Source organism: Zophobas morio, unplaced genomic scaffold (assembly GCF_036711695.1).
Source record: "Zophobas morio isolate AGI-343-1 ecotype UQ-CSIRO unplaced genomic scaffold, CSIRO_AGI_Zmor_V1 ptg000033l, whole genome shotgun sequence".
NCBI classification, from domain to species: domain Eukaryota; kingdom Metazoa; phylum Arthropoda; class Insecta; order Coleoptera; family Tenebrionidae; genus Zophobas; species Zophobas morio.
Genome location: NW_026972138.1, coordinates 438,938 through 458,127, shown reverse-complemented (window position 1 = coordinate 458,127; position 19,190 = coordinate 438,938). Strand labels below are relative to the sequence as shown.

Below are 19,190 nucleotides of genomic sequence, written 5' to 3'. Positions count from 1 at the left end.
TAGCCACATAATTTAATCTTTATTTAAATTAAAAAACGAGGTTTTGAAATAAGTATATGCTTCGTAATTTGAGATCAAATACTTGTGTTTTAAACTTTAATACAAAGCTGGAGAAAAACTATGTAAGTTTTACGCATTTTTATTGTTGTGAAAACAGATTAAGTACATTTTTGCAAAAATTGCCCCTCAAGTAAAATACTTAACCCATTATGATAACACTAACTACCGATTATTTTATTTGAGATTCAATTTTCCTAGCATTAATACAATATTAAATAACACAAAGTCTTGACGGTTTGTAAAAATATTTGGTAATTTGCTTTCGAACTAGTCATCCACTAGCAGTAACGTGTCTGGCACTGATTTCTAAATTGGTTTTGTCGTCAAACTCCGGGCTGTTCAGCAGATCCGCCGGGTCCACTTCGGCCTCACTTTGATTCGAAAACATCGGATGACTTCCGTCGCCTTTTTTCACCACCCTCGTTTTGACCACATCGCCTTTCACCTCCTTCAAGTCGTATACTAACCCCAGAAACGCAAGAACGTCTATGACGAAAGTCGTCACCGAATACCTTACTCCGTACTCGGCGGCCCGGTAATCTGACGGAAAAGCATGATGGTAGTTGTGCCATCCCTCCCCTAGAGCTATCATCGAAATAAGACGATTCTCCACGGGATTCATGAACCTGTAAAAACAACAAACGATAAGATAATCTACTAGACGGTTTTCTTAAATCATACTTGTCGTATGGTTTCGTTCCGTAAAGATGCGCCGCACTGTTGATTAACCACGTCGCATGCAACTGCAAAATGTACCTCGCGAAGTAGCTGACGAACAACGAGTTGATGAAAGTCTCATTCCACCCATAGATCGGAACAGCGATGGGAATGCCAATAGCGAAGATAATATACAAGAATTTGTAGTGTCTGTACAATGAATGGTGAAATAAGTGACGGAATGCCGCTGGACTCATACTCACTCCTTCTGGAACATGACGAGGAAGTCGTTCTCTAGGTCGCTCAGGTCGATGGTTTTGCCCTTGCTGATGACGGCCGGATGCTTTTTGCTCATCAGCCAGCCGATATGTGAGAAGAAGAAGCCCCTGTTGGAGTTGTGGGGGTCGGCGTCGGTGTCGCTGTATCTGTGGTGCTGTCGGTGGTCCCGGACCCATACGTACAGGCAGTTCTGTGAAAAAGTAAATTTCAATCATGTCTGCGTTGTGGACTCGAGCAGCCAAAATGAACAAAGAAGTACCGGGGACTATTAATGATTGAAGCAAATTTTTATGTTGGCGATTCTGAATTACTGGCATCCATGCTAGTGCGTCAGTTTGCAGTTGTCAATTTTGACGTTTAACAAACGTGGTCATTGGTTGAGATGATATTAACTGTCATAAATGTCACCTTGACAAGCAGGTATGCCATCATAAAATTTGAAATATGAAAAGAAATCACGAACATTAATGGTCACTTGGTAGTTATAACACAGCTGTGACAATTAGAGATAGTGGAATAAAACTTGACGTTCGGGCATTACTGAGAAAGGCACAATCACCTTATAACAACGTAGTGATTCGATCTTTACGTTTCTGTGCGTATTTTGCCATTTATTTTTAATAGTTATTTAATTGTTATTAGTTGATCCGTTAATTGTGTCAAAATTAAATGTTCATTAAAAACGCGTTAAATGCGTACTTAAAATTGTGTATGGGGAAGTTTGTAGAATTGGTGAAATTTTTGTTGTGGAGGTTTCATCCGTATGTCAACGGTGGTGCGAGCAGCACTTGGAACACATAAATCTTCAACTAAATACCACAAGACAAGATCTCTTCAGAATTTGAAATTAACAAATAACTGAATTTACTAGGATGATGCTTGGACTATTGCTCTCTCAGTTTTTTTCTTTTGTGACATATTCGCGTCCCGTAACTGCGAATTTTTTTGCATTTTTATTTACGTATCAGACAATGTGTACTGACAACAAATATCACATTACAGTCAACGTTAAGTAATTAGATCACACTGTAATGTAGTGTGTACTAAGCACTTTAAACTCTTACATAATATGTAGTTGAGCGTATTAGTGAGTCTCCGAATGATTTATTTTTACAGTGTAGTATTACACAATTGTGCTTGTAGTACGATATTTCGGTCACGTGTCGCTAGTAATTTAACATTTAAAAAACCGCGGAAACAATTAGAAATCTCGGTCGATTTTGTCCTGAATTTATTGCGTACGATAATTTTTAGATTTTATATCTCATATTGCAGCCAATAGGAAGGTGTTTTGTGAAGCAGACTAAATTTTTGTATGTTAAAAATTTCCATCTGTATTTCCAAGTCCGAAAAATAAGTCCCCTGTTTCTACAAAACTACTGAACCGGTTGCTGTCAAATTTTATATGTGCATTAGGAATCTCGTGTAGATGATAGAACGCCTACCAAAATTTGGCTAATCATTCCCATCAGCAATAAATAGGATCACGTTATCACCAAAATTTACAATAGTAAATATTATTTAAATTTTATAAAAGAAGATACCCCTGCACACGTGGTTTATGAATCCATATTGAATTTTTACCCTAGACATCCAGGAAAAAAATCAAAATTTATAAACAACATTTTACAACTAAACTTTGAAAACCGAATGCTCTGAAAACTTTTAAAGCGTTTTAAGGTTGTCTAAATTATGTATATAGTAAATCGTTAATCAAAATATTTTTGTTTAAGTTTAACTTTTCTTCCACACAGTTGTTTTTAGTATTGCGACATTTATTTAGATGGATTCGATGTTGGCGAAAATCTAATTACGTTGGATTAGATAAAGGACAAGCAAATTACACTTCACACGCAATTAAAGAATCGTATTACAAAAATTTTACTCTGCACTCGACCTGCGTAAAAAATTAATGATGTTATTGTAACCAAATCAATTATGTTCTAAAAACGTAACAATAGTAATGGCCCTTACTTAATTAAATTTGGTCTAAAAAAATTAGATTAAACGATGAATTACGCCATCCTGTACAATCGGCCACTAACAGTAATTTGACATGACGTACCTCGTTGAGAGTAGCGTAAAAATATTAGTTTGTCTACTTTACATGAGGACTTTCTGTATTGCAATTGTACATGGATTGGGCGAAATTTGCCCAAAAATTATTAATTATTACATTTGTTGGAATTTTTTGGCACATTAAAAATCTTGCATTCACATTTTTGCCTTGTAAACAAAGATAGATTTAATAACAAACATGAAAGTAGATATAGGTACAATTTTTTTTTGATAATGTCATTTCATGACGCGCGTTCGCAATTATTGTATTACTTAGTGCAAACCGACCGCGCTCGGCTGCTGAAAACAACAACTAATTAATAAGAGCATCATGTCTTAGAAAGTGCCGCAAATTACTTCGACAAAATACAAATACAACGGGAAGTTTTTTCGCCTTATTAAACTTTTATGTCATCAAGAACAATACCGAAAAAATATTATCCGGCATTATTGTCTGCGGTACAGTGTGCTCATGTAATTTGCGAAATCGTTACACTAGATCCAGCCAAGCGGCTAAGTGCTCGGGAGCTCCAGTGTCGAAATAATTTCGTCCATTTTTTGGCTAATTAAACATTTCCTCAATATTTGATCCGACCGGTATCAAAAACAAATAATTTGAAACGATTATGACGACTCAAATATTGACTTTTTGCAATGGGTACTAATGGGTGTTGACTCACCTGCCCCGCAATGGTGTGCAGAACGATGACGACGAAGCGGATCAGCCAGCTCCCTTTGAAGGCCTTGTGCGAGTACATCCTGTGGGCCCCCAGAGTCACACCTTCGCCCGAAACCACCGTTACGGTGAGAGCTGCAAAGGGCCGTTTAGGGCGCGTTTGACAAACGTCCGAACTCACCCCACAAGGCGGTCCACCAGTGCGCTTTTCCCACCCGGTACACCCCGTAGAATGCCAGGAAATGCAGCACGAGGAATCCGATGGCATTGGGCCAGACGATTTTTCGCTTAAAAGTGTAATCGGTGCCGATTTCTTGTGGTAATAGGGTTTTTTCGTTGTTTTCTAGTTGCTCCTTGATGGCCCCCATGATCTTAAAGTCGTCGAAACTCTTAAGGAGGCACAAAAAAGAACAAAAGCGCGCGTACTTCTTCATCGCGCCTAACATCGAATGAATCAAGATATCGGACAATAAAACGTGCCACTCCAGAGTACCTTAAATTTGGTTCGACTGGTGGGGTTTTCACCATTTTTACGTAAATAAGCGTGAAGAAGTACTCGCGGTACTGGACTCAAACCAAGCCGATCGAGACCGGCCGCTCCTGACGTTGGCAAAACTGCAGGTATTGTTAGTATTCATTGACGTCATAATTTTTTTAATTTTTTATACGTGGTACTTGTGGCGTTAAATTTAACCTAACGCGGTAGCCGATCTAGCCGGTTGTTTAGTTGCAAGTTAGGTACTAATCCGCAAGATTTTTTTTCCAATATCCGCAGTTAGTCGTAGTACCGAACGATAGAAACCCGACGCTGAGGACTTTTGAATATTGCAATCGCGTTTTTCAATAACTGTGACTAGTACTTGTGGTACTGATTTAATCTAACGCGGTAGAAGCATGACTGTTTCTATCACTGATACTGAAAATGATATTGGTAGCGGAAAATTCAAACATTATGGTACTTAATCACCCTTGACGCCAATGAAACTGTAGGTGTTGTGTTCTCGTCTAAAATAAATGATGTGTTTGTTGATGGAAAATTCAGTACTGTGATACTCGGCCGTACTTGACATCGATAAAATTACAAATGTTCGTCAGTAATATAATGTGTGCTGGGTTCCAGAACGATTGAAATGAAATAATCGCAATTAGGTACAGACCGTACCGAATTTGATCCCATAGGCTCTCGGTGCTTGGACGCTGCTAGTTTTAATGAAATTGCAAACCGTGCCAGCGTGCCCAACTCGGATTTCGATAAAACCATAATGAGGTACTTACAGTGGTGAATTTAATCCAACATTATAGGAAATTGCGGTGTGCGACGTTGCAACGACTGATAATATGAGAAAAGTGCAGATGTTTTTTATAGGTGCGAGGGCCGACTTGCCATTGAATTGGACACAATGGATGCTGTGGGATACAGTTCGAACAAAAAAGAATCGCGATTGTAAGTACTAACGGGTGTGATTATATTTCACGGATGTGCACTCGTCAATTACTCACTTAAATTGGGAGATTCGTCGCAGGAAATAATGTCCATATTTCTGCACTACTCGCGGCCGGCACGTTCGAACATTTTAAGAACTGTCCGACTCCCTTGAAACGGTCTGGTGAAATGTAAAGCACGTACTGACTTCTTGTTAACATTAAAATTACTACGACCGGAATAGTGCGACTAATGACTTGTAATGAAGACTCGTATGATAACTTAGTTAGTCATTGTTCTAGTTTCGACATTATTTATTTCTGTTACGGATTCTGAATTTGCCGGATCAGCATTGTGCAGCTAGGTGTCATCTAATAAAGAATAAAATTACGTAACGAGAAACGCTTTTGCAGAAAGCGGACAATAGGAAGTAGGAGGTATTGAAAGGAGTTTTTTGCCGCTTTTAGTAAAACGAATCGAAGTATGAACGTTAGTCTCCAAAATTAAACTTATTTCGTTGCCTTTCTTTTCTAAGAACTTAATTGCAAGAACGTGACTTATTTAGTTAATGTGCGGAATTGGAAAAATGCATTTCTAATAAATATTAATCACGATGATGATACACAATGATAAATGTTATTTTTGTGAAATTCTGTTAATTTGCTTTGGTATAAAACCACAAAGGGCTACTTTTGAGTGGAGTGCCTGCAGTAAATGAATTATCTACAGCTTTGGTGAGCATTATATTCCGGTTATCTCAGCTCTAGTGAAAAATTAGCAAATTAGTGAAAAATTTGATTTTCTTACAAGGTTAAAGAGGTTTAGCTAACTACGAACCATTAAAATAAATTTAAAACAGCTTTTTTAATGAAAAGTTACGTCTAACTAATTATTTGAGAAATAATTGTCCGTCGATTAATTGTTTTCGAGAAGTGACTCTAATATATGCATATACTGCCTTATGTAACACGATTGTCTATAATTCGTGATGTCTTCTCAATGTTTCAAGATCCACAGAGTACGAAAAATAGGTCTTCCATTTCTACTTGTCTGTCTGGAAAAATCATAAAAGCAAAATTGCGTGCAAAATCTATCTGGAAAATCTTCGTAACGACGATTCGTGCTTAATTTTGGACGCTGAAACGTACCTAAAATTAGATTTTAACACCCTTCCTGAGCATCACTATTACAATGTTCTGCCAGTGAGTACACAATCCGTTTTGAAAAATTTGGAGAAAAGGCTCTGGTGTGGCAAGTCATATGTGAATGTGCAATGAAAAGTCAACCGTTTTTTACAACAGGCACTATTTCTTCACAAATTTATGTGAGTGTTTACAGAAACGTCTTTTAAAATTGATCGAAAAAAAAATTAAACATTTGTATATTGGTAAAACTTAACGTGTAAGACATTATATTTCTTAAAATTGTATTGAATTCTAGTTAAAAATGTACTGTTGTTTCATTTAAATTTCGTTTTATCTTTGGAATAATTGACTGTACTAAGCGATAATCAAAATTTGACTAATTGTCTCCACCAACAATAGGGTGACGTGATCTCTTTATAAAATTTACGTCAGTAGACGTTATTCAACTTTGAAATTGCACAACCAAATGTCCTGAAACCTGGCAAACGTTTTAAGTTTATCGAAAATATGGTAATTCGCTAATCAAAATTTATCTATTTACGACTCCCCCAAAACGGTTGACGTCATGTTATAATTTTGCCGAAAAATGGTATTTAAATTTTGTAAAATAACATACTCCTCTGATATTAAGTCCCTATACTTGTGGTTTATGAGTGAATTCATAATTTTTTTAGTTGATTATACAAGGTGATTAAAAAAATAGTGAATGAGGCGATATGTATGGTTGCCCAATCCATTTTCATGAAAATTTGGGTATATATTATTCATAGTATTACACTTCATGTATTCAAATTGATATACGTGTCCTTGTTAAAATGTCGATGAACGTTATCAAAAAATTTTTCTTTGGAAAAACTTTCTAGAAAGATTCGATGCTTCTTTACCTCTACTTTAATAATCCATTTTAGCTCGTGGGGTCATCATAAAGAAATAAAATTGTCAAAGTTAAATTTGATAATTTGTCGAAACTGTATTTGTTCGAGTGTACTTTAGAGGCGAGCGAAGTTCTGTCTATCCTCGACCAATTCTTTAAACAACAAAAACAGATTAAAGTTCTTACAGGTTTTAAGGATTAAAAAAGTGGTTTAGCTAACCAATAAAAAATTATTTTCGAAAAGTGACTACCTGCAACACGATAGTCCATCTACTACTGTTTTCGCGTCCTTCGATAAGTTTATCTTTTGTAAACAATCGGGACCGTAGCAGAAATTGTTCTCTCGAGTTCTTTTCTTTAAAAGTAGGGCATTCTGAGGCCTACTTCACAAATTTAAATTTATTAGCAATTTTTCGTTGATAGTCGTTACACCTGGAAGCATGTTTAATGGCTTTAGGTTTCTTTGTGCACCTTTCTTTATTTAGAATAATAATAATAATAATAAAAGAAAAGAAATAATATGAATAATAAATAATGTGGTGGTTATAAGATTTTATGTGAAGATCGTACCATGTCAATCAATAGTCGATTTCTAGCACCTTACCGGTGATTTTAACTACAACTTCAGCGTCATTTTTTAAAAGTGAAAATCTAAAATCTTTCAAAATAAAATAGTTATTTGGGTTATTATTACAATTTATTAAACTTCTGAGGCCAAATTAACAAGAAAAACTTAATGTCCAGCGTAACAAAAAGTAAGCAGTTTCACATTGATAATCGAGTATTCAATTTCAAGTTTTAACACAATAACAAGCATCCTTCGTGCCATGAATAATCCAAGACAAATGATTGTTAATTTTCGTATACAAGCCAACGCTTTTTGCTTCCGAAACGCATTTATTCTGACTCGTCAAAATTCCTAAAACACCATTCATCCATAACCTTCCACGTTAGATTGCTTTATAATTACCAATCAACTCGTAAATTCCACCGTGTGACCTATACATAACCGGCACTCCAGCATCTTCCTACAACCAACCACAATGTAGTTCAACCACCAAAAAACGACAGTCGCGGACTTACCCCACAAATTACACTAACAGTACCCACCAATCCGATGCATCCTTTATCAGCGCTGAACTCATGAGGTGTATTTTCCAAGCATTCGTCGCCTCCCAAAACTGGCAGGCCCAATTTTTTGGGACGACAGGACGACTCTGTGGCACCCTTATCCTTAGGCCACCCCACCACCGTAGCCACCTGTCCTAAATAATTATAACTCGGGATTGACAAGCAAATCGGCGAAATCCGTCGCTCGAAGACAACAGGAGTGCTCAGTTTCAGCAAAGCGATGTCGTTGGCGTGGTTTTCAGCGCTGAAATCCGGGTGAATGATTATGTCGGAGACGCTAACGTTTGCTGAAGACACATCTGGAATGCACTTGTTGTAGGTGCCTAGAGTGACTTTCACGTGGTACGGCGTCAGTCTAAAATTTACAAGAATGTGAGATGGAATTGTGATTACTTGTATTCACCCAGCTAAAGGCGAAGCCGACGTTATCACGTATCTGTTGTTTATGAGCGTTCCAGGCACACTCTCTACGTGTTGTTCTTCGTGGACTTGTACTAAGGCGACCCACGGGAATTCGTACCCTCGCAGATATTCACCCCCGTGAAACCGCGCTTCTCTGTTCGGGACCCCGCATCCTCAAAAATGACGACAAGACTGACAGATTTATTACGTTTTTAGGTACTTACTGCATTTGTTACACGGGCTGAAAAAGAAGTCGAGGAACCCTTTTTGTGCGATTTTGTCACCGGTGTTGTGCTGAAAAAATATTTGGTTTGGCGATTATTTTGGATTTGCAAACTTACACACGGTGATATAAATACGAATATTATTAAAAGATGTGGCTTTAGTGCTAAGAACATGATGGCTCTGGGACTTGTCGCGGTCTGGGGTCACTGACTTTGTTTTTGCGTTTTGACTTTGGCGAGGATTTCAAACTGAATAGCTGACGATGCGAGTAATAGATATAACGGAAAAATGAAAATTCGGAAATGTGGGTTCGACCTCGATTGCGTCACGAATTTTCACTATTACAATTAGTGAGGTAATTTTAGATAAATAAATGAATGTCTAAACGCATGTGGTGTGGGGAGGAAATTTACTTAAAATTAAAATAAAATTCATTTTACGTTTCGTAATTTAATGTTGGAAGGACTTTCAACATTTTATGTGGTGGTAGAAAGAGAAAGAGAGAGAGGTAGAGTGAGATAAGAAGCGTTATATATACAACAATAATAGATAAACTAGTAGACTTACCTTCATTTGATATACAAATTATAATAATGGGTATTTATTCACTTTATGGACACTAAAAGCACTGAACGTGGCACACATTAGCATTTTACAATTTAATTTTTTTGGTGACACTCGTCTGGAAGGGTCCATACGAAGAAAGACTGATAACAATACAATTGTTATCCGTCGGTATTTCTGAGTTGTGACGACCAGTATTAACATTTTTGTGACATATCTATATTTTTTTAGAAACGCGTATTTTTAAAAAGCAATAATATTTATCACTCGGAAAATGAATGCTAACGAAAATGTTTTAACTGGCAAGGTTGCTTTTGTATTTAAACTTGAACCTATTGTTCTTTCCGTGTTTTTATAACCGCGAAAATTATTTCCACCTTAAAAAAAATGTTTAGAAGAAGGCTATTATTTTTCGCTGTATTTAAAAAATTAATAACACAACCATTTAAAACAATGTCTTTTAATATTTCGCAGTAAACGAAATTTTATCGTTGGTATTTTCATTGTTAGTGACGTTAATATAACCCACCTCATCGATCAAAAAGTAATAAAAGCTGATCCCACTCTGACAGAAGAAACAATCAGAGAGTGGATTTTATTCAGCAGCTTAAAATCTAGACGATCATTATTAAGAAGCTAATATTATTTTAAGTACAGTAAAAGTTCAAATAATTGTTAAACTAAATCAGTTGTACTTACCACGCTTATAACTGCTTCAAGTCCTTTCTTACAAGGAACTACCACTGTAGACTGATTTTGGAAAAACTAATATACAACACTAAACCCTCATATCTTTATAGGTGCTCTGATTATCATATCCATATAATTATTTTTTTTTGCAATGCATATCGTCGAATTCGTCGCTGTTAGTTTACCTGGTTTTGTTATTTGTTCTTATTTACTCAAAACGTCAAAACAAAACAAAACATGTGAAATAACATTGTAAAATAGCGCACTAACTCAACGGTGCGTTAAGTTTATGAGTCCTTACGTTAATCTGACTTTGGCCTCCAAAGTCGAAAGGTCGATTTATACTGATTTAAAATTTGGTAAAAAATAGGCACTGTTGTCATATTCATTGTGAACTTTTTCGGAGATAATTTTGGACAAAATTTTGGTAAAATTCTTTGCCAGATTTTGTTGGGCGATTCTGGAAAAGTGGTAGGAGTTTTGGAAGAAAACAAGGTGGTTGAAAAAGTCAAATTTTTACAAGAGGGAATTACTGAAAAATCTGGGATACAGTGTTTATGCTTCGACTTCTACCATTCATAGGGAAAATATTCCACCGAAAACGAAATTGATACAAAAAAAATACACTCGTATAGCTCATTTAAAGTCTCATTCAACTCATTATTTATTTTAAGGATCTTATAAATCCAGATTTTTGGTTTAAAAAAAAGCTGTTCAATTTTTTTACAGTTTCCAAAAAAATTAAAAAGCCACCGACATACCACTACAAAATCCTTTTTTTGCCAAAATGTAACTTGCATGACAACATCTCGCACGACTATCTTATGGTAATTGCCGAAAAGTGGTTGACTGGATTGCATGGCAGATGGGTTCACAGACAGTCGTTCTTTTTATAAATAATAATATGTTGTTGTCATATAACAAGTTTCAAATCCTGTGAAGGAGTTCTAATCGTTTTGTTCAAAAAACTGTATTCTTCCCAGCTTGATGCCAAAACAAGTCATCTGTGTGCTGGGGGATTTTAACCTGCCCAAAGTCACTTGGCTCCCAAATGAAGATAACAATCGACTCTTTCCAAACTGTAGTAAAATATTCGTGGTTAAACAGTCTTCCACAGCGACATGTTTTGTGGTTTTAGTCATTAAGGTTTGGACTTAATATTTCACCTAACTACTGACGGACGTGATCCTTTCTTAAATTGTGGTCTCTATCATCTACCTATAGTCAAACATGTTTTTAGTGTTGATTTTGTCCGCGAAAAGGACGAACATTCTGTCAGAAATTTTGGCGTTTTGTTCTTAAATTATTAAGTGTACCGTATAGCATGAATTGAAAGCATAGTTTTAAATAAAATTACAACCTACTTTAAAAAAATTAGAAGATTTTAAATTATAATATTCACGTCAACTGCAATTTATGCGATACTGAAAAAAATGTGAAAAGCATATATTGTCTTATGTAACACGATTGTCTATGATTCAAGTTTTCTCAACGTTTCATGATCCATAGAGTACGAAAAATAGGTCTTTCGTTTCTGCTTGTCTGTCTGCCGTTTGTCCGAATTTTTCTTAGACAATGAAGTTGTAGTTAAGATCACCGCTAAAGTGCTTAAGAACTTACCGGTGATCTTAACTACAACTTCAGCGTCATTTTTTAAAAGTGAAAATATAAAATCTTTCAAAATAAAATAGTTATTTGGGTTATTATTACAATTTATTAATCTTCTGAGGCAAAATTAACAAGAAAAACTTAATGTCCAGCGTAACAAAAAGTCAGCAGTTTCACATTGATAATCGAGTACTCAATTTCAAGTTTTAACACAATAACAAGCATCCTTCGTGCTATGAATAATCCAAGACAAATGATTGTTAATTTTCGTATACAAGCCAACGCTTTTTGCTTCCGAAACGCATTTATTCTGACTCGTCAAAATTCCTAAAACACCATTCATCCATAACCTTCCACGTTAGATTGCTACGAAGTAAGACTGATAACAATAAAATTGTTTTCGGTCTTCAGTATTAACATTTTTTGTGACATATCTTACATATATATATTTTTTTAGAAACGCGTATTTTTAAAAACCAATAATACTTATCACTCGGAAAATGAATGCTAACGAAAATGTTTGAACAAGGTTGCTTTTGTATTTAAACTTGAACCTATTGTTGTTTCCGCGTTTTTATAACCGCGAAAATTATGTCCACCTTAAAAAAATTGTTTAGAAGAAGGCTATTATTTTTCGCTGTATTTAAAAAATTAATAACACAACCATTTAAAACAATGTCTTTTAATATTTCGAAGTAAACGAAATTTTATCGTGGGGATTTTCATTGTTAGTGACGTTAATATAAGCCACCTCATCGATCAAAAAGTAATAAAAGCTGATCCCACTCTGACAGAAGAAACAATCAGAGAGTGAATTTTATTCAGTAGCTTAAAATCTGGACGATCATTATTAAGAAGCTAATATTATTTTAAGTATAGTAAAAGTTCCAATAATTGTTAAACTAAGTCAATTATTGTACTTACCACGCTTACAACTGCTTCCAGCCCTTTCTTACAAGGAACTACGACTGTAGACTGATTTTGGAAAAGTAATACGTAACACAAGACCCTCATATCTTTATAGGTGCTCTTATTAACATATCCATCTAATTATATATTTTTTTGCAATGCATATCGTCGTACTTAGTTTAAGCGGTTTTATTTTTTACCACTATCGGCTCAAAGTAAAACATGTAGAATAACATTAGTACAGTTGATTGCTATAAAAAATATAATTAAAATATAAATATATACCTACCTATATTAAAAACGGCGCACTAACTCAACGGTGCGTTATTAAGTTTATAAGTCCTTACGTTAATTTCAAAAGACGAAATGTCGATTTATACAGATAGATTAAAATTTGTGAAAAATTAGCCACTGTTGTCATATTCATTGTGAACTTTTTTGGCGGTAATTTTGGACAAAAAGTTTTAAATTTCAAAGCTTACCAGACAACATTTTTTTCAATCATGTGTTGTTACTGTTTTATAGTGTCTTAAACTCTGACTGTAGATATAGGTTTTGAATTCTTTCCCAAATTTTGTTGGGCAATTCTGGAAAAGTGGTAGGAGTTTTGGAAGAAAAGAAGGTTGTTGAAAAGGTCAAATTTGTCATAAGAGGGAAGTACTGAAAAATTTTGAAGGAGTTGTCCGAAAATCCACAAAAAAATCTGGGATATAGTGTTTATGCTCCAGAAGCCAGATTTTAGAAATGTTCGCTTCCTAGTCACCTGTATTGACCATCTTCTTCCATTCATAGAGAAAATATTCCACCGAAAACGAAATTGATCCTATGAAGGAGTTGTAATAATTATGTTCAAAAAACTGAATTCTAAAAAAAGTATTCTAGCAAATTATTATTAAATTATTAATTAGGAGTATTAACTATTCTTTAAAATAAATCAGACAACCCTGTTACTACAGCCCAAAAATTTCCGGTCCTACTGTAGGAAGCTTTAGCACATTCCCCTTTCTTGTCAACTTTTTCTTTCATTATTTAGTGTTGGTTTTCGTTCTTAAAATATTAAGTGTACCGTATAGTATGAATTGAAAGCTTAGTTTTAAATAAAATTACAACCTAATTTAAAAAAATTAGAAGAAAAAACGTTTTCGAGAAGTGAGATACTGCCTTATGTAACACGATTGTCTATGTTTCAAGTTTTCTCAACCTTTCATGATCCATAGAGTACGAAAAGTAAGTCTTTCATTTCTGCTTGTCTATCTGCCGTTTGTCGGAATTTTTATTGGACAGTTAATCTCTGGAACTACTGGACCGATTGTTGTCAAATTTTATAAAAAAGTATATTTGGAATATCGTGTAGATGGTAACTGATAATCAAAATTTGGCTAATTGTCCCCATCAACAATAGGGTGTCGTGATCTATAAAATTTATGTCAGTATACATTATTTAAATTTGAAATTGCACGAGCAAATGTCCTGAAACCTTGCAAACGTGTTATGGTTTACGAAAACATGGTAATTCGCCAATCAAAACTTATCTAATTACGACCTACCTACAACGGATGACGTCATCATATAATTTTACCTAATAAAGGTTATTTAAATTTTGTAAAATAACATAGGTACTCTTAAATGTGTGACTTATGAATCCATCTCAAACTATTATTATAGACATGCAGATTTTTGGGAAAAAAATCAAAATTGTGTAATAACATTGCAGTTTAACTTTGAAACTACAAAACCAAATGCTCTGAAATCTTGCAAACGTTTGACTGTTTCAAAAATAGTTGTTGACAATCGGTCCAGCAGTTTCGGAGATTACGTGTCTAATAAAAATGGTTACAGATAGACAGACAGAGGGAAACGGGAGTCTACTTTTTTCGTATTTTAGGGGTCATAAAAGTCGAGAAAACATGAAAGTGGCAATTCGTCCGATGGATTCGTTTACTATACTTCCTTAGCGTAGGTACACTCGGGAAGTAAAAACGATGTATGTAATGAAATCTAGTATTATTATCTAGACATGGTGTAAGATTTAATTATTAACGTCTGTTACATACATTACATATTACATTAGGTACTTTATTATCTACGTCGTAGCGACTACGCTTCTAAATTGCACAGAATGCCTACTTAAGTTCTGCTATCTCGTATATCACAAACAACATATCTACATCCACCTTCAGTCTTCGCAAAAACAACCATCTGCAGAATTTTGCAAAATCCAATCCAAATATCGTGTCACACGGGTGTACACTCCTGGATATCCCGGTCTCGCACATCCATTTCCCCACGAGACGACCCCTAAAAACCCATCGTAAATACTGATCCTTGGTATTAATTAGGGTGAACCCTTCAAATACCGATTAATTCGTATCTTTTATCCTTTCTTTGCGTCACCAAAGGTCCACCGCTGTCACCCTACACCAAACCGTTAAAATAACGCTCTCACAACAACGTAAAGTACCTAACCTGACAGGAATCCTTTTTACCCACAGCAGGATATCCTGCACACAACATATTATCGGAAATCATCTTCGCCGAGTAATTGGTATTCCTGCACTCCTCATTACTCAGCACCGGTACATCAACTTCCTGCAAGATACAAGACGGCTTCCCGTCCTCCTTCAGAGTCCCCCATCCCGTAGCCACCGCCGTCGACCCCACGTACAAATTATCTGCAAAACCAACAAAATGCTGAAATGCCACCTGTTTCCGGAGCGCTCAAATCGTCACCTTTCAGCTTGGGCAAGCAAATCGGCTTGATGTTCTGCGTGATCGGCACCCGATCGTTGAGCCTCAGCAGCGCAATGTCGTTGTCGAAGTTGAGGAAACTGAAGGCTCCGGCGATGGCCCGCAGGACGAACCTGGACTCCGGGCGCTTGGCGTCCGAGCAGCGGTCGTGTTCGCCGAAAGTCACCTTGATCATGAACCACATGAACCTGCGAAAACGAAACAGGTAGCACGTTTTCGAACAAATCGAATCCTTGGGAAAAATTCGGCTTAATCGAGGCCACGGCGCCGATAATAAACTTACAAACCGCAAACTGGTTTGGGCCACTTTTTGTTTACTGCAATGGATGCGCAATTGCGGCTTTTGAATAACTCTGGGCGAAGGTGCAAGAACGCACTTTTGTTCTGGTGTTTAACACCCGACATAAACATGGATGTAATTGTTTCGCGCGAAGCCGTAAAATATTAATGAGTTGTTGTTACCCTTTAACGCAGTGGGCTGCAGTTAGGACGTAGCGGTCATTGATCAGCATTCCTCCACAGTAGAACCTGTTGAAGTAGGAAAGGCGGGCCATCCATGGAAATTCGTTTTCGTTTGTGGGCTTTCCGCCGACTATGCGGCTGTTTTCGTTGCGTTCGCCGCAAGCTGCAACAGGGGGTGAGATCACGGGTTGAGAAAAGGAGGATAACTTACTGCAAGTGCAAGGAGACGAGGGGCTGTCGTGACGCGGCGGAGGGTGGTTTCCGAAAGACCCGAATTTCGGGCCGAAGATTTTCTTGGTTATGGTGTTTTGAGCGCGGGCTTGCTGGATCTGGAACGAAAAACCGGAAAGGTGTAGTTGGACAGAAGTAGATTCTGCTGTTCTGCTTAGACATGTAACAGCGACGAAGTTTTCGGTATTTTGAAAAAATTCAAAATTCAAAGAGTATGCGTTGTGTCTAAGAATATAATCTAATGTAATATTTATTTTGTTTAAAGAAATATGATTGTCCGCTTCAATCTGTTTGGAGTCATGAATATTTTACTGTACTGACAAACTTGATTCATTTGTTATTTTAAAGCAAAGTAAATGTCAAGGGAAGCAACAAATACATAAAGAAAAAAAATTAGAGATCAGGTCTAGGTTTATAAAATTTGATAATTTTTTGCCACACTGTGTATAACTGGTAGATCCCCTTAATTAAATAATTCAATTTTTTTCAATTTAAGTTTAAAATTGCAAAATCGAATGCTCTGAAATAGTTATTTCCAACGTTTTAAAGTTATATGATAAATCCTTCGTGCCCCTCCAGGAGTTGATGTCAAATAAATGTTATTTAAATATTAAAAAGTAACAACTTGTGGTTTATGAATCCGTGTTGAATTTTTATCCTAGACATCGAGATTTTTTAATAATTCAAAATTGCAAATACAACAATAATTTCTCGATTTCTTGATGTTTTAACTTTAGATTTGCCAATTTTTCAGTATTTCAGTTTTGGCATTTTTCAGGTTTTTGTTTTTCAATTTTTCGATATTTTAATGTTGGCATTTTTCAATTTTTCGATTCTTCAGATTTTCCATCTCCGGATTTTTCATTTTTCGATTTCTCAATTTTCCGATGTTTCAGTTTTACGATTTTTCAGTTTTTCGGTTTTTGACGTTTCTAAATTTTCGACATTCCAGTGTTTCGATTTTTGAGTTTTTCAATTCTTCAAGTTTTCGGTTTTTCAATTTTTTGAATTTTCGATTTTTCGATTTCTCGATTTTTCAGTTTTCGAATTTTAAATTTTTCCTCAGTTTTGAGATTCTTTAGTTTTTCTATTCGTCAGTATTTCTTCCATTTTTAAGTTTTTCGAAATTTCAGTTTTGGGATTTTCAATATTTCTATACTTTCGAGTTTCTACTTTTTGATTTTTTGGTTATCCAATTTTTTTATTTTTCAATTTTTAACCGAAAAGTTGGTTTTTAGATTTTAGTCTGTTTCGATTTTTCTGTTTTTCTAATTCTCAATTCGATATCTCGTGCTTTCGGTTTTTGAATTTTTCGATGTTTCGATTTTTTTAATTTTCCAATTATTCGATGTTTCAGTTTTCCAGTTTTTCGATTTTCCAATTTTTCGTCATTTCAGTTTTGGAATTTCTCCATTTTTTGAATTCCTCAATTTTCCGATATTTTAATTTTTTTGATTTTTATTTTTCGATTTCTCAATTTTTGAGCATTTCAATTTCTGGATTTTTTAATTCAATTTCAATATTTTAATGTTTCGATTTTTCTAGTTTAATAAATACTAATTCGAAAAAAAACACTTGAGTACTAAAAAAACAAATTTGCACTTAACTAATACACTACAAAGTGTTTCAATTAAAAACATCTGGTGAAAGCTATTTTGTAATTCAAATCGCTCCGCAGAATTGAATTATAACCACACATAAATTTCATCGTGACGCGTACAGAGCTTCGTTCACGCAGTTTAATTCAAATTAAATATTTTTAGGTCAAAATTTAATGCGTAAATGCGTAACCTTAGTGAATGACTGGTTTTTTTAACGGTTTAAATACTAGTCCTAATAAACTGCGCCCATTTTAAAATGACTTAGAAAACTTTACACAATGGACACTACCGTTAGTGTTTGATTTAGGTTTCTCGGTATTTATACAGAATTCCAGAATTCGTAAAACAAGAATCAGCGGTATGTGGAATTCACTCATCATTTAACTCAGTCGACGTAAAATATTTTTAACAGAGGAGCTGTATCTCAGTTAATACAGAGTAAGTTCGTAATTTTTTCCACTTTAAATTTTGATGTATAAAAAAAAAACAAAATAGAGTTATAGCAAACAAACAATAGTATTTTTCATAGAAAATGCGTAGGATTCGCAAAATACATCAATCAAGTGTGGGAGTGTTTTTCTTCAAAAAATTTAATCTAAATGTGGTAGCTCGCACCTTCGTGTTTGAATTACAATTAACATTTTCCAAATAGTTAACGGGTTTTGTTTGTACGTGTTTGGAATCGGCGTTGCCAATATTGTGTAGGAATGTTGTTTCCATTTTTAAATAGCGCGATTATTTTTCTTGCGAATTTCGTTAATTTTCAGAGCAGTTGTACAAGAGTTTAATTTCGGAAAAAAAATTCCAGGACTTGTAACACATCTGTGCAAGTCGCATTAGTCGGAAATGGCAATTTAATCTAGACATGAAATCGCTAAGTAAAACTCGCGCGAAGAATCTTCGCCAAGATAAAAACTGGAGACTTACTTACAGTTCCACTTTCTGTAAGAATCAACGGGAGAAGCACCACACAGGCGACGACTTGAGGCGAAACCATCATGTTTAATTTAACTACAGAACCACAGTGAAGTTCGAAACTAGCATGAACCACAGCACATTGGTCTTCGCTCCAGCACCAACAACTTCTGGTTGCGAACTGTCAGGGAATAACTCGAAACCCGCCAGACTCAAACACGTTGATTAACATTAATAATACCTGAATGTTAGTTGTTTTGGAAATTATCCTACTTTTTCTACCGCAACCACTACAGGAAAATGTAATTATGGAAAATTCTTCGAACGACTGATTGGATGCGCTGTCATTAGTTATCAGTCGCAGGACTTTTGTGTGGCACGTCCGTGTGGAATGAGTCTGCAGACGTCTTATTAATTTCGAACTATAATAGTGCGGGAAGTGATTGAGTTCGAGCATATGCTTCTGCCTTGGAGGGCATTGACTCGTAATTTGTTACCTTATTGTAGTTTTTATTTATGTAATTAGCATACC

The 19,190-nt window shown here is 35.5% G+C and overlaps 3 protein-coding genes across 6 annotated transcripts; all 3 read right to left on the bottom strand.

Annotated features, from left to right (window-relative positions):
• Window positions 1–123: 123 nt before the first annotated feature.
• LOC135139803 (acyl-CoA Delta-9 desaturase-like) lies at window positions 124–12,778 on the bottom strand. 4 transcript variants are annotated; one of them, XM_064070143.1, is made up of 6 exons: window positions 12,717–12,778; window positions 3,912–4,101; window positions 3,735–3,865; window positions 981–1,186; window positions 742–927; window positions 124–686 (listed from the first exon to the last, which is right to left on the bottom strand). In XM_064070143.1, exons 2-6 carry the CDS (start codon window positions 4,096–4,098, stop codon window positions 332–334), a joined length of 1,065 nt encoding a protein of 354 aa, XP_063926213.1. In that variant the 5' UTR covers window positions 4,099–4,101; window positions 12,717–12,778; the 3' UTR covers window positions 124–331. The 4 variants fall into 4 exon arrangements, with proteins under 4 accessions (XP_063926213.1, XP_063926211.1, XP_063926212.1 ...); XM_064070141.1 differs by lacking the exon at window positions 12,717–12,778 and adding an exon at window positions 10,194–10,302; XM_064070142.1 differs by lacking the exon at window positions 12,717–12,778 and adding an exon at window positions 5,231–5,506.
• Window positions 7,859–9,265, bottom strand: LOC135139808 (trypsin-like). Its single transcript, XM_064070150.1, has 6 exons — window positions 9,047–9,265; window positions 8,930–8,999; window positions 8,707–8,878; window positions 8,256–8,658; window positions 8,143–8,200; window positions 7,859–8,091 (listed from the first exon to the last, which is right to left on the bottom strand). Exons 1-6 carry the CDS (start codon window positions 9,101–9,103, stop codon window positions 7,964–7,966), a joined length of 888 nt encoding a protein of 295 aa, XP_063926220.1. The 5' UTR covers window positions 9,104–9,265; the 3' UTR covers window positions 7,859–7,963.
• A 1,927-nt stretch (window positions 12,779–14,705) lies between the features above and the next one.
• Window positions 14,706–19,007, bottom strand: LOC135139807 (trypsin-1-like). Its single transcript, XM_064070148.1, has 7 exons — window positions 18,675–19,007; window positions 16,123–16,240; window positions 15,912–16,074; window positions 15,432–15,637; window positions 15,168–15,373; window positions 15,059–15,116; window positions 14,706–14,999 (listed from the first exon to the last, which is right to left on the bottom strand). The coding sequence occupies exons 1-7, from the start codon at window positions 18,741–18,743 to the stop codon at window positions 14,878–14,880; spliced, it is 942 nt and encodes a 313-aa protein (XP_063926218.1). The 5' UTR covers window positions 18,744–19,007; the 3' UTR covers window positions 14,706–14,877.
• Window positions 19,008–19,190: the final 183 nt, after the last annotated feature.